We start from the raw sequence: 26,836 nt of genomic DNA, 5'->3' as shown, positions 1-26,836 counted from the left end.
TACTTCGTATATAAGGGTATAACGTCCTGCTTATCAATCTACACCTCTTTACTCTCCACTCTACTCACGTATTTTGAGATCAACTAACTCCTACCTTATTGTGAATCCATTGTGTGCTTTTTTTTCTCATTGGTTTCCAAGTACTCCCTCATACACCATTTTAAATAGTGACAAAATTTATGCACATTTCATCTTTGTTACTGTGTTCTGACATTCAATCTTTTATTAGAAACTAATGTTAGGTGATTCGAAATTGTTTCGAACTTTTGTTGCTATCAATGTTCATGATACCTCTTGGTTTTAACGTAGATTTTGGTACATCATCAAACATAATCTAAATTAAATACTTTTCACCCTTCCTGTCTGCTGGTCCACAACGTGACACTGGTAACGTCTTATTATATTTAAGATCAAATTTTTGAAATATATGAAGTTATTCTTGTGATATACAGTTAATTATAATTACTTTTTCTCTAAGGATATGGGTGTGTTTATTTATCACTGTAATACACCAATTCCATTGCTCTACGTAAACATGACTATGAAGTTGTAATCCTGTTGAATTTCTCCTAAAGAAAGAAACTCCTCCTGGAAATCAAGCAAACTGAAAAGAGAAAAGTTGCTCGTGATGAGCAATATTGAATATGGAGAGAGGGAGGAAAGAGATGGTATCCACTGAGCAAAATAAGAAAGGAACTAAAAGGTCAGTAACGTTGAGACCGAAGAAGGAGGCAAGACGTCAGCCCCGAAGGCAGATGCCTTCTCACACCCCACCCTGGGTCGTTCAGGTGGTGGTCATCAGTCCAACAGAATGGCCACGATCAGCACCACCGTCTCCCCCCCTCCCCCCCCCCCCCACCGCCTCATAAGCCTGAAAAAGCGGCCTCAGCATCCTGCTGTTTCCGATCAATGACGATTACGTGTTCAACAAAGGGATCTGCCTGTTAAATTAATGGATAGTACTGCACTACCTTTTTACCCTTACGTGAACATCATAACAATGTAACATAAATCTTAAAGAATACATCGTTTATGTAAAGACCATTTTATATGTAGGTACAGTTTGCAATTAATACCGAAATTCTTCTTAATATATTTGATGCTTCCAGCTATACACCATATAATTAAACGATCTCCAGAAATTGTCATGAATGAAATATGTGACATTAATTAATGACAGGGATTGTAATGCAAATGATATTTACAAGAAGCCTAAGTGTGATATATGACATAGGTTTGTCACCTAATCATAAAGCGATCTCAACTTCTCACTACTAACTTAATGGCGAACGAATTGCACTCAAGATTTTAGTCTGTAAAACAACAAACGAGTTCTTGTGGTTTTTTGGCGTATAATTTGTATGAAAAGTGGCGAGAAAACATGTAAGGAAGACACAATATTTCTATTACATAATTTCAGCACAATATACTGGGATATCAGAATGAAGCATAATTTAAAGCAGACAGAAGAGTAAAAGAGGAAGGATCGTTTAGCAAAAAGCGAACTATGAAGGGATGTGATGATGAACTTGGGTCCTTGTAGATGTCACTCCAGAAAATTCAACAAGAAAATGAATGCTCTGAGGACAATGGCACTTAATTAACACCGCTCCGTTCTAGTGGTGTCGAGAAGTGTAACGTTAGATAACCCTGTCGACCCATGTACCTCAGCTTACTGTAGGAGTCAGGTCACGTACATTTTACATCAAATCTATCCTTACGCTCCTTTTTATTTTTCTCAGGCATTTAAACCTGTCACTGTTGGTAAAGTGAATTTCAGACTTAAAAACTAAATCCAACCTCACTTTCAAAATGGTTCAAATGGCTCTGAGCACTATGGGACGTAACATCTGAGGTCATCAGTCCCCTAGAACTTAGAACTACTAAAATCTAACTAACCTAAAGACATCACACACATCCATGTCCGAGGCAGGATTCGAACCTGCGACCGCAGCAGCAGCGCGATTCCAGACTGAAGCGCTTAGAACCGCTCGGTCGCAACGGCCGGCATCATCACCGACTGCAAGCCGCTCAAAGTGGCGCCGACTGAAATAAGACTTACACTTTGTCGTTCACTTTTGGGGTATTTCCCGACATTTGCGGCCCCATGTCTTATATTAAATTACTTGTCTGTACGTCATCTACGTCGAATCGGGGTTTTTAAACGTTAATAAGAATCGCGCCGTAGGTGTAAAAATAGTGCAGGAGGGAAAAATGTAAACGCACTACCTAACACTGTGTCTGTTAACAGGATGTAGTGCGAGAGGTGTTGAAGTAATTTTGGATAGGCATGGCATTGATAAAAGCAAATGCTCCTCAGCTGTTACTGATGGTGCATCTGTTATGACAGGAGTTTGATCTGGGGTGGCACTCTTAAAAAAAGACATACAATATGTGTGAACTGTGTGGGGCATCTGCTAGCTGTAGCAGTCAAGTCGCTGAATAGTGTTCGTAGCTTGGAAAGTTTCAAGATATTCTAAACAGAATTTATAGCTACTTTGCATAGTCACCAATGAATTACAAGGCATTAAAAGATAGCCAAGAAATACATAACGACCCAAGGAAAAATGTTGTTAAAATATTTGCCAATCACTGTCTCTGAATGGGAGAGGCAGTAAATTCATAACGTATAACTTGGAATTCCTTGGTGTCTGTGCTGGAAAAAGATAAAATACCAGTACCAAGGGGCTTACTAAGAATGTGAAGTGTCTAAAATTGTTGTCAACATTGTATTTTATGACAGATGTCATCTTTCTTGCTAAGAAATTGTTTCTGATTTTTCAAAAGTCGATACAGATCCCAAGTGCGTGAACTTGTGCATACAAGGGCTCGAGGACCTTAAAATGAAATGTGGTCCAAATTACAGTTCTTTCCTTGATGAAGTACCTCCAGAATTTCAAGAAGGTGAGTTAGAATTTCGAGGAAACATAATACAAGATGCAGTGCCGCGTAGAAATGTTATTAAGTACACAATTCGCAGATTCTTATACAACTTGCTTATAAATTTAAATGAGAGGCTATGGTATTTAGAGAAGCTAGGAGTATTTCATATATTGTCGCCTAAAAACTACAGAAGTGATGACGAGAATGGCAATAAGCAAATCAAAGAAATACGTGCACAAATTAATTCTCCCATATCTATGAATATAAATGATCTGTTACTGGAATGGGCATTGTTTAAGACGGAGTTGAACAGTATATGTGCGATGGAATGGATTTCAAGAGTTGATAGAGTACATTTATGTTAATGAGATGAGTGAACAATTCCATCTTATGGATTTAATTATAGAATACGTCGCTAGTACTTCCCTGCACACTTTTGGCTGCAGGCGATGGTTTGGTTCCATGAACAATATAAAAACAGAAATCAGATATTGTGTTTGTAAGGAATGAGTTAGCCCTTTAGTATTAATCATCGGAAATTTACTATCTCACAATGATTTTGATTCTGAAACGGCATTCAATGTGTGGAGGATGCATAAAAGCCGGCGTCTTTTAATGTGGCATGATATAATGTAATGCAAAATCGCAAATTAGTTCTGACAGTTTGCTGCATTGTAGATATGATATGGAATCTGTGGATCTACACCGAAGCCCACAGAAACTGTTATAGGCATGCGTATTCAAATACAAAGATATGTAAACAGGCAGAATACGACGCTGCGGTCTGCAATGCCTACATAAGGCAACAAGTGTCTGACGCACTTGTTAGATGGGTTACTGCTGCTACAATGACAGGTTATCAAGATTTAAGTGACTTTTGACGTGGTGTTATAGTCGGTGCAAGAGCGATGGGACACAGCATCTCCGAGGTAGCGATGACTGTTGTCGTGCGGTTCCAGGCGCTTCAGTCCGGAACCGCGCTGCTGCTACGGTAGCATTGTGTGTACCGATACGAAGTTACATTGACATCTGACGGCATCTTCTGGGTGCTTCACTTTATTTGTCAGGCAGTGTACATTAACTGCCCAGATAATTTCGCTTGAGTGTTTTCTTCTAAATAAGTGCCGGCCGCCGTGGACGAGCGGTTCTATGCGCTTCAGTTTGGAACCGCGCGACCGCTACGGTTTCAGCTTCGAATCCTGCCTCGGACATGGATGTGTGTGATGTCCTTAGGTTAGTTAGGTTTAAGTAGTTCTAAGTCTAGGGGACCGATGACGTCAGATGTTAAGTCCCATAGTGCTTAGAGCCATTTTTTGGTAACGATGAAGTGGGGATTTTCCAGTGCGACCATTTCACGACTGTACCGTGACTATCAAGAATCCGATGAAACATCAAATCTCCGACATCGCTGCTGCCGGAAAAAAAATCCTGCAAGAACGGGACCAACAACGACTGAATAGAGTCGTTCAACGTGACGGAAGCGCAGTCCCTTCCGCAAATTGCGCTAGAATTCAGTGCTGGGCCATCAACAAATGTCAGCGTACGAACCATTCAACGAAACGTCATTGATGTAGGCTGTCGGAGCACAAGGCCCACTCGTGTGCCCCTGATGACTGCACGACACAAAGCTTTACACCTCGCCTGGGCCCGTCAACACTGACATTGGACTGTAATGATTGAGATCAAGTTGCCTGGTCGAACGAGTCTCGTTTCAAATTGTATCGAGCGGATGAACGTGTACGGGCATGGGGACAACCTCTTGCATCCACGGACCCTGCATGTCAGCAGGGGACTGTTCAAGCTGGTGGAAGCTCTGTAATGGTGTGGGGTGTGTGCAGCTGGAGTGATATAGGACTCCTGATACGTCTAGATAAGACCCTGACAGGTGACGTCAGCATCTTGTCTGATCACATGCATCCATTCATGTCCATTGCGCATTCCGACGGACTTGGGCAATTCCAGAAGGAAATTGAGACAGAGTGGCTCCAGGAGCTTCTGAGCTTAAACACTTCCGCTGGCCACCACACTCCCCAGACATTAACATTACTGAGTATAGCTGGGATGCCTTGCAACGTGCTGTTCACAAGAGATCTCCAATCCCTCGTGCTCTTACGGATTTAGGGACAGCCCTGCAGGATTCATGGTGTCAGTTCCCTCCAGCACTACTTCAGACATTAGTGGATTCCAAGCCATTTCTTCTTACGGCACTTCTGCGTGCTCGCGGGGGCCCTACACGATATTAGGCAGATGTACCAGTTCCTTTGGCTCTTCAGTGTATATGTGTAAAAGTTAAGTTAAAAAGATAATAAATTTTCAATTAGCAGACTACTGTTAGCTTCAATTCAATACAGACATATTTCACTTTTAACACTCACATTAACAGCATAAATTACAAAATTTTCCACTACCAGAATGTTGCACAAACTTACCATATTTTGGAAAAAGGTAAATATTGATTTGTACACTTTTGTGACATTATTTTTTTTTTCTAGCTTAACCGCTGCTCTTATCGTCTATAGCTGTAATCAAATTCTCTTCAGATGGCTCTGATGGAGAACTGGTGGACTTCGTTGTCCATGTAGTTTGTTTTTGTCTATGGTGGAATTAACAAACTTCCGACAAACAGTCAGTTGTATACAGGGAGTTACAAAAAGGTACGGCCAAACTTTCAGGAAACATTCCTCACACACAAAGAAAGAAAATATGTTATGTGGACATGTGTCCGGAAACGCTTACTTTCCATGTTAGAGCTCATTTTATTACTTCTCTTCAAATCACATTAATCATGGAATGGAAACACACAACAACAGAACGTACCAGCGTGACTTCAAACACTTTGTTACAGGAAATGTTCAAAATGTCCTCCGTTAGCGAGGATACATGCATCCATCCTCCGTCGCATGGAATCCCTGATGCGCTGATGCAGCCCTGGAGAATGGCGTATTGTATCACAGCCGTCCATAATACGAGCACGAAGAATCTCTACATTTGGTACCGGGGTTGCGTAGACAAGAGCTTTCAAATGCCCCCATAAATGAAAGTCAAGAGGGTTGAGGTCAGGAGAGCGTGGAGGCCATGGAATTGTTCCGCCTCTACCAATCCATCGGTCACCGAATCTGTTGTTGAGAAGCGTACGAACACTTCGACTGAAATGTGCAGGGGCTCCATCGTGCATGAACCACATGTTGTGTTCTACTTGTAAAGGCACATGTTCTAGCAGCACAGGTAGATTATCCCGTATGAAATCATGATAACGTTCTTCATTGAGCGTAGGTGGAAGAAACTAAAATGAGCTCTAACATGGAAATTAAGCGTTTCCGGGCACATGTCCACATTACATCTTTTCTTTATTTGTGTGTGAGGAATGTTTCCTGGAAGTTTGTCCGTACCTTTTTGTAACACCCTGTATAAACGAATATGAACTACTTCTTCCGTCACTAGCTTTATAGCCTGCATCGTATCACAATGTAAAAAAGTCCTTAAATTTCAAACACTGCAGAGTTGGAGAACAGGGAACATTTGCTGTTCACTCGCAACGATATGATACGTGAAACTCTGACATTAGACAGATGTATGAAATTTTTGACATTTCATTCGAGTTCTTCTGTTCTGCCTTGACGTTGGGCCACATTGTCATGGTGCGTGTTTTTACTCAGTGGCACACCGTGCTACTCCAAACCCAAGATAATGACTCAAGGAGAAACCACGTACTGGAGTTCGTGGTAATGCATCGATCGCCCGCCCCCCTCTCCCCCCTCCCACCTTGAAGTCACGTAGTGTCCATCCATATAGGCATCACATGCAAAACAGATAGCAAAAATACACCAGCAGCCTCCAATTCTTAAACATTAAACTATTACATGGTTTAACGATCAAGGTCATCATTCGTCGACTAGGTAGACGTAGGGCTACACATCGCTCTACTGTGGCGATATGTAGAGCAACAAGAGATGGAAGTTGGGGTGGTTCTTCCTATAATTATTGCATGGGTTCTGGAAGCGTTTAGCCTGAAAATCTATTGGATACCAGGAGACAAAATAGTTAAGGTGGAGTTGGAAGGATCGTTGAAAATTTTTGAGTGTCGTCTAGAGCGCTCGCAAAAGAGGGTCTTCAGCATTCTAATGGAGGTGGTTTAGTGACCATAGCAGGATAGAGGATATAAAGGAGAGCAGAGAGGACAATGTCCTAAAGCTGGCCTGCAGTAGGATCAGGGATATAGAAACAGGTTTCGTCAATAGTGATAAATGATGCAGTAAGAAGTATTCAGTGAATTGTACGTAGTCAACTGGCGCTTGGAGAGGAGGCTAGAATACGACACACAGTCATATGATTGATGGAGGTGAAAGAACACAAAAACTGCGGATTTTTTTAAGCTGGTGGGATAGGAATGAGTCAACTACAGAAATTGGTCCTCAGAGGGATGGGACGAAAGCCACATTGGTTAACTAGAAGGATGCGTTGGGACCGGAAGGATTCAATGACCTAACTAAGCAATGAGGGAGGCTGACAGGGTGGTTGGACGAGATCTCATTCGTGAGTTGGTTTGCTTTGAAGAAGACAACGATTAAGCTTACTCCGGTATTTGTGGACTGACATTGTAAATCACAATACATTACCTTTTTCCCAGTAATCTGTGCCGATTTGCTGCAGGTGTTGTAGGTGACGAACTGCGTTATGTTTTCAAGGCGATTTGAAAACCAAACCATTAAAGTGTTTTCATCCATCCAAGCAGACTCTTGAATGTAATAGTCCCTGTAACCAAAAAGTAATCAGATTTACCACGTTGTGCAGCCAAGGTATAAGAAAATCACTTGAAAGGCAAAGTAACTTCAAGCCAACTTTACTCCGAAAATCAAGTACAGAAGAGTCTTGTACCTGGAGAATAGTGTATCAAGGAACATAAGTTGTTTCCTGGTTGTTGTTTAAATCTAGTGACCAGCTTTAGAATCACATTAAAGAATGCACACTTGTGACTGCCAATAGCAGTTTACGGCATTTTCTACTGTTTTTGTTGTTGTGAGACGTGGTTTCTTACTAACAAACTACTGTCTTAGTAAGCAAGAGTTGTTAGGATCACACACAGTTGCATTGTTTCGGACATGTTATTATACACCTGTAATAAGTCTTGAAGCTTATACATAATTTTTAACATCCATCTCCATCACACCACAGACGAGCCGATTCTCTACTGCTCCGGTTTTCCCAGTGTCCACGATTTACTTCCGTATAATGCTGTGCTTCAAATGCACACTCTCAAAAATTTCTTCCACAAGTTAAGTCCTACGTTTGATACTAGTACGCCCCTTTTTACGTGGAATGCCGTCTTTGCATGTGATAGTCTGCTTCTTAAATCCTGCTTCGTACGTCCACCGTGCGTAATTTTGCTTCAAATCGGTAGCCGATAATAATCGACCCGATAACATCGATGCATGATGACGAATTTATAGAACGACGTAAAAATCAACCTGCAGATACATCTAATGACACACATACTAATAAATACACCAATAATTAACATTACATGTCCGACAAATGTTTATCTACAGACTGTAATATTAAAATTTTTTGGAGAAGTTTCCTCTTCAGACTTTTGCGTTGTTGAGAGCGAGCATACCTTGATTTCGAAAACAGTCTTTCGGATGCTGACAGTGTTGCTGCACAACTCAAATATTTAAGCGAACATCTTCGTAGTTTTGCATTGATGGTGCCAATGATGTGTTTCCACACCTCTAACAGATGTTGTTTAATATCTAAAGCCGATTTTTGAGATAGCTCAACTGTTGAAATAGCATAAATGAATCAGATTAAAAAAATTCTTTTCTTCTACTATTTTATAATGTTCACAGCATAAACTACGTTTGGTTTTTGTGTTTCAACGCACTGCCTATCTTCATTGATAGCCGTTTCAACAGCTGCAAGCAAACCAGTGATGCTTTCGGTTGCCTTCTAACGTGCTACAGCGTCTCAAAAATGTAGTCCTTGACTCTAGGATAGAGCAACGTTGGATGGCTGATATGAAAATATGTTCAGTTTGTAATAAAAACTTTTCGACTTGTAACAACACCAACGCTATAGTATTGTACATATAATATTTTTTTCTTTTGATTTTCGATAGATTAGTATAATCGATATTCTGATTTCATTTCTTTTCTTTTCATGTCATTGTGTTAAGAAAACTGTAAACAAATTTCGATGTGAATATTAATGTTTATGTCAAATGTCAAACAATATTGTAACAAAATTGAAATGTAAGAAACGATGAATCTGTTGTAAGATGTTTAAGTTGTAATTGTGCGTCTGGTCCATACGTAGGCAATGTATTAGGATATGTAGAATGCAAAACCTTTGGTGAATACCCTGTCTGTAGGGGAGCGGTAAAAGGTGGATGGCAGGCGAGCGCGGGAAAATGCACACGGGCGCTGTACGGCATAACGGGCTCAGCAGTAGTAGTATTCGGAGTTGGGCATCGGTCTGAGAAACACGTTCTGGATCGAGGAGGCTCTCCTGGAAAACGTGATTTCGTTGAGCCTCGGCTGTGCCGTTTCCGACGCCTATACAGCATGGCAATATTCCATAGGCACTAAACGGAAAAGTATTGCGACGCTAAGAAGAAGCAAAGTGCCGATACATCAAGAGCCATTGCTGTGATTGTATGTGTGCTCTGTGCCTCGCCATCTCGCCGCCTGCCGACCGCCGCATCGATACGAACAGGTTGAAACTTTTAGTACTGTATTCGTGTGGACCAGTGTTACTTTTATTCCATACTGTTCAATAACAACTTAAATTTTACCAGAACTGTCCTATCATTTAAATATCCTCACAACTAACCTAGACAGGGTCCTTTCCACATGTTGCGCAATCCGAGTGTCCCGAGATGAAGAATTAAAATTTATGTTAATAATAATTACCTGCAGACCTAGCTATGTTAGAATGATGTTTAAAGAACTTTGTTGTTAATGAAATAATAAACGAATAATATAGGTCTGACAAAGTTGGAAGATAATGTTGAAATTGGTTTAGTAATGAAGTTTAAATAATTTGAGACAAAATTAATGGTAGTTAAATGAGCAGGAAATAATACAAAAAGAGTAGTAACTCATATATTGGAAATCTTGAGTGCTTAATGATGTCAATAATCAAAATTTTCAATACAGTGATCATAACAGTTTCAGGGTCCCCACCCTTCTTTCTTATTATTCATTTGAATTCTGAAGTGTACTGAACTGATTTGACCAGCAAAGTTAAAGTCAATATAAAACCAAAATTTATCAGTGTTTTACCTTTTTCGAAATTGACATTGTATGTGTGTTTCGAAAGTGCTATTTCTAGGGTAACCTATGCCCGATTTTAATCAGATCAATAGACAGTACGAAGTTTGTAGTAAACATTATAGTGTTTTGTTGTGTATTTATGGCTTGTCCATGTTAGTACAGAAAGTGAAATTATTAGTTCAGTAGATTTTCTGGTTCTAAAATTTACCATATTATGCAGTGTTATCACGTGTTGTTTTGTATGAACGTACGTCAACTTGTACAGGGAAGAAATTCAGTTAATGCCTAATTAGGCTGGCGACCGTATTATTAACAATTTGGTAGCATCTGCTGTGTTGTTTCTTGTCCGTCCTAACGTGTGGTTGCACTCCGGAATTGCTTGGCGTATCATTGTTATTACTGAGTGGGTGTACGTCTGATTTGCCTCCATTCAGGTACACGCGGTCAAAATCTATACAAAAATCCTTTCTCTTAAGGTGAAGCCCGTCAACTTACCATAGTACAGGCTTTAAAGAGTACCGTGCGCCCGAGCGTAGCGTTACAGACTTCTATTGTCCTGAAAATAAAATTGCCCACCCTTTGGAGGACGATCGCTTTAGCTTTAGGGAAGGTAAACACCTCAGAAACCCAGTTCCGAAGTTGCATTTCATTATAGGTTTAAGAAAATCAAGATACATTCACAAGATGTGTTAGCCTAGAAATCAATGGAAAATTGTTCAAATGGTTCAAATGGCTCTGAGTACTATGGGACTTAACATCTGTGGTCATCAGTCCCCTAGAACTTAGAACTACTTAAACCTAACTAACCTAAGGACATCACAAACATCCATGCCCGAGGCAGGATTCGAACCTGGAAAATTGTCCACGGTATTTAATTCCTCAGCAAAATATGTGCAAACTATAGGAAGACACACATCGTATATAATATGTACAAAAACCAGGTCTTTTTATTACATTTGATCTGGGACATACCTGTCATAGCATATTTATCCACTGACGTTACATTTTGCAACACGTAAAGACACTTTGACTTAACATACCATCATAAAACGGCGTGTTTTGATGAGATGTTTAATTAATATGCAATGCATGAAATGTATTCGCAGTTGCGAATGTGAACAACCACCAGCTGTGCAGTGGAATGACGTCAATGACCGGGACTCAAACCCGAATTTCCCGCTTTTCTCGAGTGGTCCCCACTTACCATTAGGCTATCCAAGCACAACTCATGGCCAGACTCGAACTTCTGTATGCCATCAACCACGTGTCTACAACCTATACTCGTACATCCACTGTGTACACTCCCGTACAGGGGAACCTTTGTAATTGAAAGTTGCTTGCCCAGTGTCGGAGGATAAATACGATAATGCATTGCCTGTCTTATTCCGAATTACGACGCAATGTTCTTTTGGTGATGCGTGCTTATACAGAGGAACACTGAATCGTAATTCGGAATAACACAGGAACTGCACTATCGTAACAGGCAATGATAACTTCGTAATGCTCCAAATACGAAAAGTAAACACACAAAATAGCTAAAGACAACGACGGACTAGGTGCCAACCAGAGAAGAAAGTTTGGTATCTGAAAAACAAAAACATTTCCCATTAAATGCATCTGACCAGGGGAACTCCTTTTCGTTTGAGTGAAAACAGGAGGAGATTTCGCACGCTTTGGACGAGCTACCAGCACTCAAAGTCAGTTCCTATGCTAGCAGACTGCACAGACAGTCAGCCAAGCCCTTCAGGGATTATCCACCTGGCTCAGCCTCCGCAGAAAATGAGCGGCGGAATGGAAGACTGGTGTCCTCTATAGCAGAACAGGAAACTGCCAGTGGATGGGGTAAGAACTCTGCTTGGTAGTAACCTTTGGATGGAGTTCTCAGCTGCCGACGTGCCGTTATTCTATTGTGTATGATCTCCAGACATGTTCCCTGAAGTAAAATAAACAGCCCCTCTTGCAACTGCAAATTTCCAAATTTTTTCTTGAAGACAGTGTGAAGCCCAATAAAGTTTCCAGAATTTCCGACACACGAGTCTGTATGTGGGAACAGCACGACACTCGTGTCCCATTTCTTTATACACGTATCTGATTGGGGGATACATCTTTAACTTTATAATGGGAGTATGGGAATGAACGTCCACATCCCTGACTGGAAGAGCACTTAGGCCCTTCCTGGGATGGGCTTGAAAATACTGTTGGGGTGCCTTTCCGAGGTCTGAAGGAAAGCTACCAAAAATTGAGAGAGGCATTCATAGTCATATTGGGATGCATATGGGTATTCCGATTTGAACTTCTACTTGGTGATGACACTCTGGACTCTGTGCTTGTACGTGTTTTTCTTGACTTCGGACCTCTGCTAAGTCTTCAACGTTTCACTCTGCACTTACGCACAACCGCAGCGAGTAGTCAGGAGAATGGTGAGATCCGCGATTTGAAACGACATGGCATCAACTCAGCCCAGCAATAGTTGACAGCGGACGTAGTTCGGCGCACCCCAACTTGTCAGCAACCACCTCAATGGCAATCATAATAAGACCGCATTTGCAATGCGCTCTCCCAGGTTTGGGAATCGCGATATGTTGATGGAAGAAGAGTTCTTTCCTTCTTTTTGTTTCTTAGACTTCCTAACTTGATCTACGCATTTCATGCACTTCTATGCAAGATTCTCTGAAATCTAACACTTGCTTCAAAATGGACTTTTCTCGTAAGACTCATGTTTGTTTTGCTATCAAGTTAACTCATTGGATCCTAATGATGTTTCTTTCTGATTCTTCCTTTATTCGTTGATCTGTTGTATGCTCTGTTCGAATTCAAATCTTTTTTCGTGAAATTTCAAAGTTCTGCAATCACACTTTAAAGTGTAATTCATGTTTTTGATGTGTCTGGGCATCATCTCAACCATAACTGTCAAGCATCATGCTGGTGGCGACGCTGACAACCTTTCATTTTCTTATCAGTTTTTATCCTTAATTACGTAAATTCATTCTCAGGTTGTTTTATGACATTAAAGTTTGTGTGTCCTGAGTAAATTTTACACATTGTTTGAATATGTATTATTTTGTCAGATCAAATTCTATCAATCAGCAACCATTAAAATAAATTACTCAACTCAAATGTCCAGGTCCTCCAACCATAAGCAATAGGCGAGGACCCCTGATGATTTCAGGAACTGAAAAAATAACGTTTTGCGATATATCCAATAGTGGATTTTTCAAGTAACCTATTAACTACATGGCTGTAATCTATCATTTTATGTGATATAGGATGATAGATTCAGCTTCATTCTAATCTGCATACCCACAGAACAGCTGATGAGCAAATGGTTGTGTTTACAGCACACCCAGCTTCTGTCAAAATACATGGCTGACATAAGAGCACTACAATCTAACTTACGAGTTAACCTCCACTTGTCGACAAGCTTAGTTCGATTATTGTACTGCACTTTATAGGAGCCAAAAATAATCTGCATTAATCATAAAAATGTGTAAAAATTTGTTATATAATATTACATAATAGACATGGTTCTGCTACTGATCAGCTTCCACATCAAATTGCAGTTGTCAACAAGAATACTTTGATCTTATTACCAAAGTAAACAATGTTATTCCCACAGCTAAACTGTCTGTAATATTTCCCAAAACTCGTCTTAGTATGGATAAAACCAATATCAAAGTCAGGCAAACACTATAGTCGCTCCCACACTTAGATAAAAATCTTCATCTTGCAAATATAAAATGTCTGTCTTCTTCTACTGATAATGTTAACTCATGTTGCCACACCATGAAAACTGCATAACATTTCGCCCTATGCATCGCCATTTTACACCAAATTTATAGCAAATTGTATCATACATCAACACAGTTACATGAAACCTTAACAAACTGCCTCATACATTGCCATGTTATAGTAAAACTGTAACAAAGTGTCCCATACATCGCTCTTATGTAGGGAATTGAAACAAATTGTCCCATACATCATCATGGTCTAGCAAAATTACGGAAAATTGCTTCATAAATCGATATATTAGAGCAGCACCACAACAAATTGCTGCGTACATTAACATATTATAGCAAAATTTTAACATATTGCCACAATAAAATTGTAACAATTTCTCCAACATGTCAACATTTGTACACGACACTGAAACAAATTGCCGTGTTCATCTTCGTTTTACAGCAGAATAGTAACGAATTACCCTAAGCATCATCACCGTTATACCAACATTGCAATGAATTGCCATAATCACACTATTAGAACAAAATTGTAACAATGAGCAACTATACATCACTACGGTCAGTAAATTTTAAGGAATTTCCACCATACATAACTAATTTACAGCAAAATTGTTAAAATACATCATCTTAGAGCAAAATTGTAACAAGTTATCTCATATGTTACGGCAAAATTGTACCATATCCCGCCATACATCGAAGTGTTATAGAAAAATTGTAAGGAATTGCTCCATATAGCTCTATGTTACAGCGAAATTGTAACAAATTCCCCTGTACATCGCTATTGTTCTGTTAAATTGTAACAACATGCACCATACTTCATCATGTTACATGAAACTGTAATCAGTTGGCCCATATGTAACCATGTTATGAATTAGCATAAAATAAAATTGTACAAATTGCCCCATACTTCAAACACACAGTGATAGTGTATATGACATAATCTGACAGTGAATGTCAGCTACTGGATCTACAATAGTATCCTAACACCACCTGCAAGGAGTGCAGGGGAGAGGTGGGAATGGGGACTCGTGTGTGCGACATCATGGAGTCTGTGCTGAGATGTGCATGTATGCTCTCTCCAGCTGATTCCAAAACTGCAAGAGCAAATGTGAAAAAAGCATGCTTGAGTTACAGTTAGTAATCAAAACGTGAACGATATAAGATGGTTAAATGAAATATTTATGTGCAGGACTTCATGTTTTTTGGCTGCAAACATGTCATTGTAAGAAAATTGTTGAATGATGTTGACAGTTGTGATGGTATGATATCAGTATCTTGACTCGAGTGAAAGCTCCGCTTCTCTAACCCAATGAATGACTCTGAATACTTCCAAATAGTTCTGAACTTTCCTACTGAATCAGCAAGTGATGAGGGAGGGAGTTCCCCAGAATTTCATATCCTGAGTGAAACGCTTACTTAACACCTTTCCACCAGTTTCCATGAGTGTTCCATCATACAAAACTGGGATAAATCCTGTATTGCAATATATGCATCATGTTTCTATTCCACACTTCCAAGGAAAAAGATGTCGAAGGCATGTGTACCCTCAAGCTACCTATAATCAAAGAAACTGTAACGCAATCTCACACTCAAATGTTATACCATTGCTGTCTTATTTCACTTCTCCATTTTAAGCAATAGGAAACAAACATTCAGATTCAAGGGTGCTCATGAGTAGGTGTCATATATTCCCACCTGCGGTGCACAGTTACAATGGCTGGCAAAAATTACAATTTCACAGGGCAAATAACTTAGTTGTATAATTCTAATCAGCAAACGAGTAAATGTCGCAAGATCTGATAATACGATCTTATCTCGCTCAGCTTCTGCTCATCAAGACACTGACAGCCATCTCTCATCCACCCCTACCTTCACTCGAGGCAGGTGCGGAGCTATGCTGCTGTCTTCATTACATTTTATGTTACAGAAAGCTAATGCAGAGGAAACTGTGGCGCGCTGCATAGAAACAGTTCCAAAACATCGATGTTTACTTGATACAAAAAATTTGTTACCTTAAATCACAAAATATCGCAGAAACACAAAAAAGAACAACATTATGGAGTGCCGCAAGAGTATGCCAGTGTAAACGTAAAACTATTTTCCAGAGAAACTTTCCTGTTTGTGTCAATGGAATATATTCTAAAAGATTTTCGGGCACTCTGCGTGAATGAAATATCGTGGCCGACCGCGGTGAATAAAAAGAAGGCTGGAGGGTGAGTATTTGGTTGTTGATAGAGAAACAGTATCAGCAGAGTGGCTCAATCGGAAGAGTTCAGTGACTTGAATGTTGACTAGTCACTGGATGTCGCCTGAGTATCAAGGACATTTCAACACTTCTAGAGCAACCCAAGTCGACTCTTCACGATGTGAAGTGGCACCGTAAAGGTACAGCCACAGTTAAACCAGAAAGAAGTAGATGTCATGTACTGACTGACACGGAGCATTGAGCACTGTGGAGGCTGGTAGTAAAACATTACATGAAGGTGTTTGAAGCAACCACTTATGAGTTCCGAAGTGATACCAGCAGTCCAGCTAGTAAAATTACGATGAGTAGTGAGTTAAAAGCTTGGTTTGCAATGGTCGACCACCAGCTCATAACTCATGTGCTTTTGCATTCAGTGCTACGAGTGATGGCAGACGTTGTGTAAAGACCGATGCCACTGGATTGTGGATGGCTGGAAATGAATCATTTGGTGTGGTGTACATTACCTACCATCAGTGAAGTATGGAGGACGAGGAGGAGGAGGAGGAGTTGATCATGTTATCGTATGAGAGTGTTTTCCAAGATGAGGGTGTGTTTTTTTTTCTTTATTGTTATTTTGAAACCTGTTTACAGGCAGGCCAGCAGCAACATACTACGCCATTCTTTGGCCTCAGAGAAGCACAAAAGAGAGAAATGAAGACAATGTGAGAATAAAAATATGGTGGACATATAAACGGAGACAACACTGTTTAAAATACATGCAGCCGTTCATGGGCGTAGTGTCCGAGATAAAATTTGTTCAGACAGTTGGACACATACATAGACGAAAATTGACACACGTGAACGTAGGTGCACATAACGAATAACACCGAACCACTTAAGCACAAAACGACGGCACACACAGAAACACGAGGCGTTGATCTCCGGTGCGCGAATGTTCACTAACCGTGTACGAGTCCCGGGACCTGCCAAGAGAGGAGGAGAGGGGGTGGGAGAGGGGAGAGCAGATGCCATGGGCAGGGAAGATAGGGGGAAGGGAGGAAGGGGGAGGGGCAGCCCGGGGGAAGAGGGGTGGAGGGAGGGGTCGGGGGAAAAGGAAAGAGAAGGGAGGGAGGGTGCCTAAAGGAAAGGACACAGGGGGGGGGGAGGATCAAAGTTGATAGGAGGGGTACATGTAGGGGAGGAGGACATCATCAGGGAGGGGGAGCTGGCGGAAGCCACCTTGGGAGAGGGTAAGGAGGGTGGAGAGATGGAGACCACGTGGGACGTGGGAATACAGGTGCGGCAGCGGGCGGGGGTGGGAGAGGATGGGTGAGACAAGCAGATGGGGAGGATCGAGTTTGCGGGAGGTGTACAGGATCCATATCCTTTCAAGGAAAAGGAGGAGGTGGGGGAAGGGGATGAGATCATACAGGATCCACGTGGGGGAGGGGAGACGGATGTGATAGGCGAGGCGGAGAGCATGCCGTTCAAGGATTTGGAGGGATTTATAAAAGGAAGGGAGGGGCGGAGATCCAGGCCGGATGGGCGTAACAAAGGATAGGGCGGATGAGGGATTTATAGGTGTGGAGGATGGTGGAGGGGTCCAGACCCCACGTACGGCCGGAAAGGAGCTTGAGGAGACAGAGTCGGGAGCGTGCCTTGGCTTGGATTGTCCGGAGATGGGGAGTCCCGGAGAGGCGACGGTCGAAGGTGACGCCAAGGTACTTAAGGGTAGGAGTGAGGACGATAGGACGGCCATGGTGAGATAGAAATCAAGGAGGTGGAAGAAAGGGGTGGTTTTGCCTACAACGATAGCCTGGGTTTTGGAGGGATTGACCTTGAGCAACCACTGGTTGCACCAAGCGGTGAACCGGTCAAGATAGGATTGGAGAAGGTGTTGGGAGCGCTGCAGGGTGGGGGCAAGGGCAAGGAAGGCGGTGTCATCGGCAAACTGGAGAAGGTGGACGGGGGGGGGGGGTGACGGCGGCGGCATGTCCGCCGTATACAAAAGGTTCAGAAGGGGGATTTAGGGTGTGTTTCGCTCATTGCTTTTAAGGAAACGTTAAATGTGGAAAGGCATGAAGACGTTTGTCAGCAATCTGTACTACAGGCAGTAAAGGGGCAGTTTCTACATCTACATACAGGGTCGTCCATTGATAGTGACCGGACCAAATATCTCACGAAATAAGCATCAAACGAAAAAAACTACAAAAATCTCGTCTAGGTTGAAGGGGGAAACTAGACGGCGCTATGGTTCGCCCGCTACATGGCGCTGCCATAGGTCAAGCCGATGTCAACTGCGTTTTTTTTTTAAATAGGAGCCCCCATTTTTTATTCCATATTCGTGTAGTACGTAAAGAAATATGAACGTTTTAGTTGGACCACATTTTTCGCTTTGTGATAGATGCCGCTCTAAAAGTCACACACGTATAAGTACGTGATATCACGTAACATTCCGCCAGTGCGGACGGTTTTTGCTTCGTGATACATTACCCGTGTTAAAGTGGACCGTTTATCAATTGCGGAAAAGGTCGATATCGTGTTGATGTATGGCTATTGTGATCAAAATGCCCAACGGGCGTGTACTATGTATGCTGCTCGGTATCCTGGACGACATCATCCAAGTGTCCGGACCGTTCGCCGGATAGTTACGTTATTTAAGGAGATAGGAAGTGTTCAGCCACATGTGCAACGTGAACCACGACCTGCAACAAATGATGATGCCCAAGTAGGTGTTTTAGCTGCTGTTGCGGCAAATTCGCACATCAGTAGGAGACAAATTGCGCCAGAATCGGGAATCTCAAAAACGTCGGTGTTGAGAATGCAACACCAACATCGATTGCACTCGTACCATATTTCTATGCAGCAGGAATTGCACGGCGACGACTTTGAACGTCGTTTACAGCTCTGCCACTGGGGACAAGAGAAATTACGGGACGATGACAGGTTTTTTGCACGCGTTCGTATTTAGCGACGAAGCGTCATTCACCAACAGCGGTAACGTAAACCGGCGTAATACATACTATTGGGCAACGGAAAATCCATGATGGCTGCGATAAGTGGAACATCAGCGACCTTGGCGGCATTATGGGAGGAAGGATAATTGGCCCCCATTTTATCGATGGCAATGTAAATGGTGCAATGTACGCTTATTTCCTACATAATGTTCTACCGTTGTTACTACAAGATGTTTCACTGCATGACAGAATGGCGATGTACTTCCAACCTGATGGATGTCCGGCACATAGCTCGCGTGCTGTTGAAGTGGTATTGAACAGCATATTTCATGACAGGTGGGTTGGTCGCACGTCACCGAATCTGACGTCCCCTGATTTCTTTCTGTGGGGGAAGTTGAAGAATGTTTGCTATCGTGCTCCACCGACAACGCCTGACAACATGCGTCTGCGCATTGTCAATGCATGTGTGAACATTACGGAAGGCGAACTACTCGCTGTTGAGAGAAATGTCGTTACACGTATTGCCAAATGCATTCAGGTTGACGGACATCATTTTGAGCATATATTGCATTAATGTGGTATTTACAGGTAATCACGCTGTAACAGCATGCGTTCTCAGAAATGATAAGATCACAAAGGTACATGTATCACATTGGAACAACCGAAATAAAATGTCCAAACGTACCTACGTTCTGTATTTTAATTTAAAAAACCTACCTGTTACCAACTGTTCGCATAAAATTGTGAGTCATGTGTTTGTGACTATTACAGCGCCATCTATTACAAAGCGAAAAAAAGTGGTCCAACTAAAACATTCATATTTTTTTACGTACTACACGAATATGGAATAAAAATGGGGGATCCTATTTTTAAAAAACGTAGTTGATATCCGTTAGCGCCATCTAGCGAACCTATCATAGCGCCATCTGGTTTCCCCCTTCGAGGTAGACAAGTTTCGTACTTTGTAGTTTTTTCGTTTGACGCCTATTTTGTGCGATATTTGGCCTGGTCAAGATCAATGGACCACCCTGTATACTCCGCTAGCCACCAAGCGGTGTGTGGCGGAGGGCACAATTCGCGCCAAAGTCAGATTCCCTCCCCCCCCCCCCCCTGTTCCACTCGCGGATTGCGCGAGGGAAAAACGACTGTCTGAACGTCTCAGTACGAGCTCTTCTTTCCCTCATCTTTAAATGGTGATCTTTGCGTGATTTGAAAGTTGGTAGTAATAATATATGCTCTACAGCCTCGGCGAAGATCGGATTCTGGAATGTACTGAGCAGCCGCTTCCGTTTAGCCGGTCCTCTATCTGCAAATGTGTCCCACTTCAAACTTTCTATGAGATTTGTAACGCTTTCGCAATGGCTAAATGTACCAGTCAGGAATCTTGACGCTCTTCTTTGGACCTTCTCAATGTCTTGAATCAGACCCAACTGGTAGGGGTTCCATACAGACGAACAATACTCTAAGACTGGACAAACTAACGTATTATAAGCAATTTCTTTTGTTGAAGGCCTGCATTGCTGAAGGATTCTACCAATAAACCGCAATCTAGAGTTCGCCTTGTCCGTTACTTGTGTAATCTGAATATTCCATTTGAGATCATTTCGAACACTCACGCCCAGATACTTGACTGAAGTTACCGCTTCCAAAGACTGGGCATTTATTTTATACTCGTGCATTAATTGGGATTTTCGCCTTGTTATACGCAGCAGGTTACACTTACTAATATTGGGAGATAACTGCCAGTCATTACACCACGCATTTATTTTCTGCAAATCCTCATTGATTTTTTCACAACTTTCATGTAATACTACTTTCCCGTAGAGTACAGCACCACTGCAAACAGTCTAATGCCGCTGTCAATACCATCAACCAGCTCGTTTATGTAAATCGTAAAAAGCAGCGGACCTATTACGCTGCCCTGGGACACACCTGATGATGCGCCTGTTTCTGTTGAAGTCACCCCATTCAGGACGACTTACTGCTCTCTGTCTGTTAGATAACTTTCTATCCAACCGCATATGTCATCGGATGGACCATAAGCGCGCACTTTCTGGAGCAAGCGACAGTGAGGAACTTAGTGAACGCCTTTCGAAAGTCTAGAAATGTGGCATCAACCTGGGAGCCGGTATCTATAACCTGTTGTATATCATGCACAAAGAGGGCCAGCTGTGTCTCGCATGACCATCACCATTGCCGGCCGGAGTGGCCGAGCGATTCTAGGCGCTTCAGTCTGGAACCGCGCGACCGCTACGGTCGCAGGTTCGAATCCTGCTTCGGGCATGGATGTGTGTGATGTCCTTAGGTTAGTTAGGTTTACGTAGTTCTAAGTTCTAGGGGACTGATGACCTCAGAAGTTAAGACCCATAGTGCTCAGAGCCATTTGAACCATTTTTTTGATCTAAGATGTTAAGTCCCGTAGTTCTCAGAGCCATTTGAACCATCACCGTTTGTGTCAGCTTGACAGTGCATCTTACCATAAAGCATCATCTGTGAGATAATTGCTTTCAAAATGTATGACAGGTATGAATGTGTGTATTACACTAAACCGATTCAGTATGTCAACAAAGCTGGTGGTTATTCATATTGTGTAAAGTTTGTCCAAAGAATGCAGTTCAATGTCATTTTGATTTTATTGTGGGAAATACAGTAATCAAAACTTGTCTGTTTAATAGAGTTGTCTCAAACTCTTACTCAGATTGTGACGTCCTCCTGTTTGCAATAGAAGATGTTGGAAAAAGTGTTGAAGATGATGACTAAATTTGGATGTTTCCACTGTCTGTGATAGTAAATTCTCTGTGATTTATTGTGTGAAAATGTAAAAAAATAATTATAGTACAATTTATATCTATTGTACTTTTCTTTGGTGTTTCTTTCTATCATTCCTTCTGTAATATATTACAATATTATAGCTTCGTTAAAGTAAGCGTTACAGAGAGAGATAAAATGTACTGCTCATAATGATGATGATGGCGCCAATGTACGCAATTTCAAAGTGAAATTATGATTGAACTTAACGGGGATAGGAGGTCAAACGGACCGACTTTGAGCAGGAGAGGCACCACAGGACATTTTAATTTCCACTGTCTATACTTTTACAAATAAATTCATAAAATTTTGTCAGCATGACCAGGAAGGATTCAGGATTCACACTCATAGCAGTAGAAGTTCAAAAACATAACAAAATAATTTTTTTACATGTTAAATTTGATCATTTTTTCGCTTACTATTGGCTGCATTTGTTGCTCTAGGTACACTTTTCTTCATAAGTAAGAGAGAATCTTCGATTAATTTTGCACTGCTTATTAAACACAAACTCCTTAATGCAGAACTCTTGGACTTACCAAATATATTAGAAACTGTGGTAAAATTGAGGTAATTCACTATAAAATTTGAGTTTTTTTTCTAAACATGAAGTATAAAATGTAACAACTCATTCATTTTTTCATAAATTAAATAAATTCTAGAATTTCATACACCTGTAGGTATGGTTTGTATGCTGTGCAAAATTCATCGAAGACTCTCTCTTACTCATGAAGTAAGTCTTATGAATTTATTTGTAAAAGTATAGACAGTGGAAATTAAAATGTCCTGTAGCGCCTCTCCTGCTCCAAGTCGGCCAGTTTAATGTCCTACCTCCCTTAACGCCATGAGGTGCTAATAACTTTGAATATCATGCCATTTCAAGTGAAGCTTACGTAACTTTTTCGGAAATACTACATATCTTCGAACTCAGTGTGGCATGAGGTAGTCAGACACCTGAACAGCGTAAAAATGGCGCTGAGATTGATCAGGGGCGATTTGGGAAGGAGGCAGAAAGGGGGTAAAAAGCATAACTTGGCTACTTTTGCAATCATGGGTTTTTTAAATTTCTCACCACCAACACGTTGCATTTCTTAATTTCCCACAGCCACCATTCACATTTTCAAATTCGCTATCACATCTATCTTGCACTTTTTTAATGTTCTCGCAGTCGCCACCTTGCATTTCCTAATATCCCGCTACCATCATCGTGAAGTTTTCACCGACTCCGGAGCCGACAAACTGCGATAGTTTGAAGTGTGCGCCAAAGAGTACTTTGATATACGACTAATATGACTTCTTGTCAGGTCAGTACACGTTTATAAACACAAGAATTCGGTAATGCAGGAGTTTGTCTACCAGAGAACAAAAAAATTAGAATCTAGTTAAGCTACTATGAACAGCATAGTCAACGCATTATAACGGCCAAATAGAAACAAACCCAAACTCATAACAGTAGTACAAGCTTATAATGCCCAACTAGCTCTGCAGACGAAAGAGTGAAAGAATACATGATGATATATTTAGGTACGAGTAGTTCACAGAGTGGAAAAATTAATTGCGATGAGTGACTGAAATTCAGTAGCTGGAAGAAGAAGATAAGAGAAAATAGTAGGAGAACATGGACTGGGAGAAAGGAATGAAAGAGGACACCGCCCAAAAGCATGTTGCACTGACCGTAATTTAATCTCCGCCAATGCATTATTCAAGAATCATGTAGAAGACTGTACGCTTGGAAAAAACCTGAAGACAGTTGAAGCTTTCAGATTGATTATGTAATGATAATACAGAGATTTCGAAACCAGATTTTAAAATTTAAGGTATTTCCAGGGCCAGGTGTTGATTCTAATCATTATATATTGGATTTGAACTGCAGGTTAAAATTGAAGAAAATGCATAAAGGTAGGAAATCAAGGTATTGGGAACTGGATAAATTGGAGGAACCGGAAGCTGTTGAGAGTTTCAGAGAGAGCATTAGATAATGTTGGACTGAACATGGGGAAAGTACTACAATAGAAGATGAATGGGTAGCTTTGCGATATAAAACATGAAAAGCGACAGAGGATCACACACGCATCTGAGTAGAAACAGTTGGATAACACAGGTGATATTGAATTTAATTGAGGAATGGAGAAAATATGAAAATGCAACAAATGAATCAGGTGAAAGGGAATATAGGTGTCAAAAAATAGACTGGGAGAAAGTATAAAATGGCTAAGCACGAATGTCTAGAGGTTAAATGCAAGGCTAGAAGCATGTGTAACAAGTGGAAAGACAGGTGCCGCCTATAGGAAAATTAAAAGAGACATGAGGAAAAAGGAGATTTCTGAATCAAGAGCTCAGATGGCAAGGCAGTACTAAGCAAAGAAGGGAAAGCTGAAACGTGCAAAGAATATATAGAAAGCCTGTATAAGCGACACAAGCTTGAGGACAATATTATACGAAGATAAGGTATTGGAGTTGAAGATGGGAGGTGTGATACTGTGAGAAGACTTTGACAGAGCACCGAAACAAGGGCTTGACAGCGGACGACATTCCCTCGAATTACGAAATTATTCTACCTTGTGTGCAAGATATTTGAGACAGGTGAAATACTCTCACAGTTCAGATAGAATGTAATTACTCCAATTCAAAAACAAAGTCAAGTGCTATATCGACACGAATTATTGAGAAAAAAAGGGACAAACTGGTAGAGGCCAAACTCAGGAAAGATCAGTTTGGGTTCCATAGAGATGTGGGAACCGTAGTCCTTAAATACCGAAGGTGCAGATATAAATTCCATTCGTAGTACAAGAAAAGATTAATAAGTAATGTCCATGATATTAGAAAGGCTAGCGGGCAGCTATGAAGTAAAATAGAGGATGGGAATAACTATTACTGCAGCGAGCACAAAATAATGCCCAAAAAGTAGAAGACATTGAAGATCTTCTTTGGAAAGAATTACAGGACAACAAATAATCATTTACCGAGTCACAAAAGTGTGGAACAGGGTAAAACTAACAGCCCCGTTGCAGTATCCAATAAATCGTCATACTGACAGTAGAGTAATTCACAGAAATGCAGGCAGGATTGATATCTGACGATAGTATTAAATAACGTTCTCAACTTACACGGATTTTGATTTAAAATAAAGTTTATTAATTCCTTTTATTGTTCAACTAACCCAACATATCTCGATGTTTTGTGAACTTACCGTTCACAGCAGCCCACTGCGCTATTAACTATTAAGTAGTTCTGGCAAACTAAGAAAAGTTTGACACTGGCTAACTCATGCAGAATTATCAAAAGTCCAGAAAGCTCACACTAACTCGTAAAGATATTGTAAGTTCAGGAAATATTCCTCGTAAAATTTCTGATTTTTCAGTGCTGAGGTGCGTGAATATAGAAATCCCCAAAATATTGCTTATAAAAATGCCATACACTTTTAAGGTTGCAGTTCACTTGCTGAGATATGCGATATGCATGTCTGCTCTCTTTTAGGACTCCAAAATCAACTGCTCCTGTGTGAGATGCCCACTGGTTATTTATGCATTTGGTCTCTCATTGAGCAAGTTATCATACATTTGTTTGTCATGTATCTGATGACACATCTTTCTACACCGAAATTTCCTCAATTTTCTAATGCTGTCTTCAGTTTTTCGCTGACATGCTGCTAATTATTGATTTTATCAGAATTGTTAATATAGAGGATCCCACTTCTGGTCACCAGTGTTAATGTAGATCACCAGGGAAGTGTGCAGGAGGTCGAGCGGTCAGGATTTGAGAGTGGGCATCCAGGGCTGCCGTTAAATGACAAAACAGGTACAATAAAGAGGATATATTTCAATGTACAGTGTACAAGGGGCACGCCTAGGGTAGGAAGTTACCAGATTTAGGCCAGGAGGTCGAACAATTAACTGAAATGGGCAACGGGGGAAGCGGTTCATGTTAACTTACGTTGGTAGCCGTTCGTGAAAAACAGAGCCAGAGGCACTGCCTTCCGAAAAGACGTCTGTTCTGCTCGAGGTCTGGATTACAAGAGAGAGAGGCAACTGTGTTCCGCACAGCAGGACACTCCAGCGTCCACACACGTGACCTGTATCCCAAGCACGCTATTGGCTAAAACCAGTTAGGTGAATTCGCTAGCAGTTTCAGCAGAGGTCTCAGGGTATCTCTTGTCAGCAGCTTCAACTGGACAGAACTGCCTCGGTTTTGCGAGACAGGCAACTTGTGTCACATAGGCACTGCGTAAGTTACTACGGGAGAAGTAAAGATTTCACTGGGCCTTTGAAATAAATTTCTTAATCAATTCCCCTAAAATATACCTTGATTGGCTGCCACCCTGTACAGTATGGTAGTTATTCCATGATACTTTTCTGGAGAAAAATTGCAAACATATTGAAGTAGATACACTTACGGATAGATACCTTAGTGTAGTTTACCATACCGCTGCTACTTTTATTAATTTACTGTTTATTTTGTGTGAAAACAACATTTCTATTCCTTGGAATTCACATTCTGGCTCACAGTTTAATGTTTGTAATACGTACAAAAATGCAATTAGTGCCGGCCGAAGTGGCTGTGCGGTTAAAGGCGCTGCAGTCTGGAACCGCAAGACCGCTACGGTCGCAGGTTCGAATCCTGCCTCGGGCATGGATGTTTGTGATGTCCTTAGGTTAGTTAGGTTTAACTAGTTCTAAGTTCTAGGGGACTAATGACCTCAGCAGTTGAGTCCCATAGTGCTCAGAGCCATTTGAACCATTTTTGAATGCAATTAGTACGTTCTGATAAAGCTCCTGAAACACTATCCATGAGGACGTAGTTTTTTAAAAAAATTTCCAAGGCATTAAACAGTTATCAATTTTATCGCTAAATTATTTTTACAATTTTTGATAACATAAAAACTACTGGTCCGGTCGAGCCCGCATTTAGACGTACGCACCTGTCTTATTTTTACTTTTATTTGATGTGCTTTGTTATTTTCTAGCTGTATCAGTTCAGATGTTATTGACTGTTGAGTGA

At 41.1% G+C, this 26,836-nt stretch overlaps 1 protein-coding gene across 1 annotated transcript in view; it reads right to left on the bottom strand.

Moving 5' to 3' along the window:
* Positions 1 to 26,836, bottom strand: part of LOC126262316 (venom dipeptidyl peptidase 4-like) — a 315,546-nt gene that overhangs the window by 115,340 nt on the left and 173,370 nt on the right. Inside the window, exon 9 of the mRNA XM_049958868.1 lies at positions 7,500 to 7,635. Coding sequence (XP_049814825.1) covers positions 7,500 to 7,635 — 136 coding nt within the window. The remainder of the gene's footprint in view (positions 1 to 7,499; positions 7,636 to 26,836) is intronic.

Source organism: Schistocerca nitens, chromosome 6, assembly GCF_023898315.1.
Source record: "Schistocerca nitens isolate TAMUIC-IGC-003100 chromosome 6, iqSchNite1.1, whole genome shotgun sequence".
NCBI classification, from domain to species: domain Eukaryota; kingdom Metazoa; phylum Arthropoda; class Insecta; order Orthoptera; family Acrididae; genus Schistocerca; species Schistocerca nitens.
The sequence above is the reverse complement of the archived record's forward strand: the minus strand, read 5'-3'. Positions and strand labels throughout refer to the sequence as shown.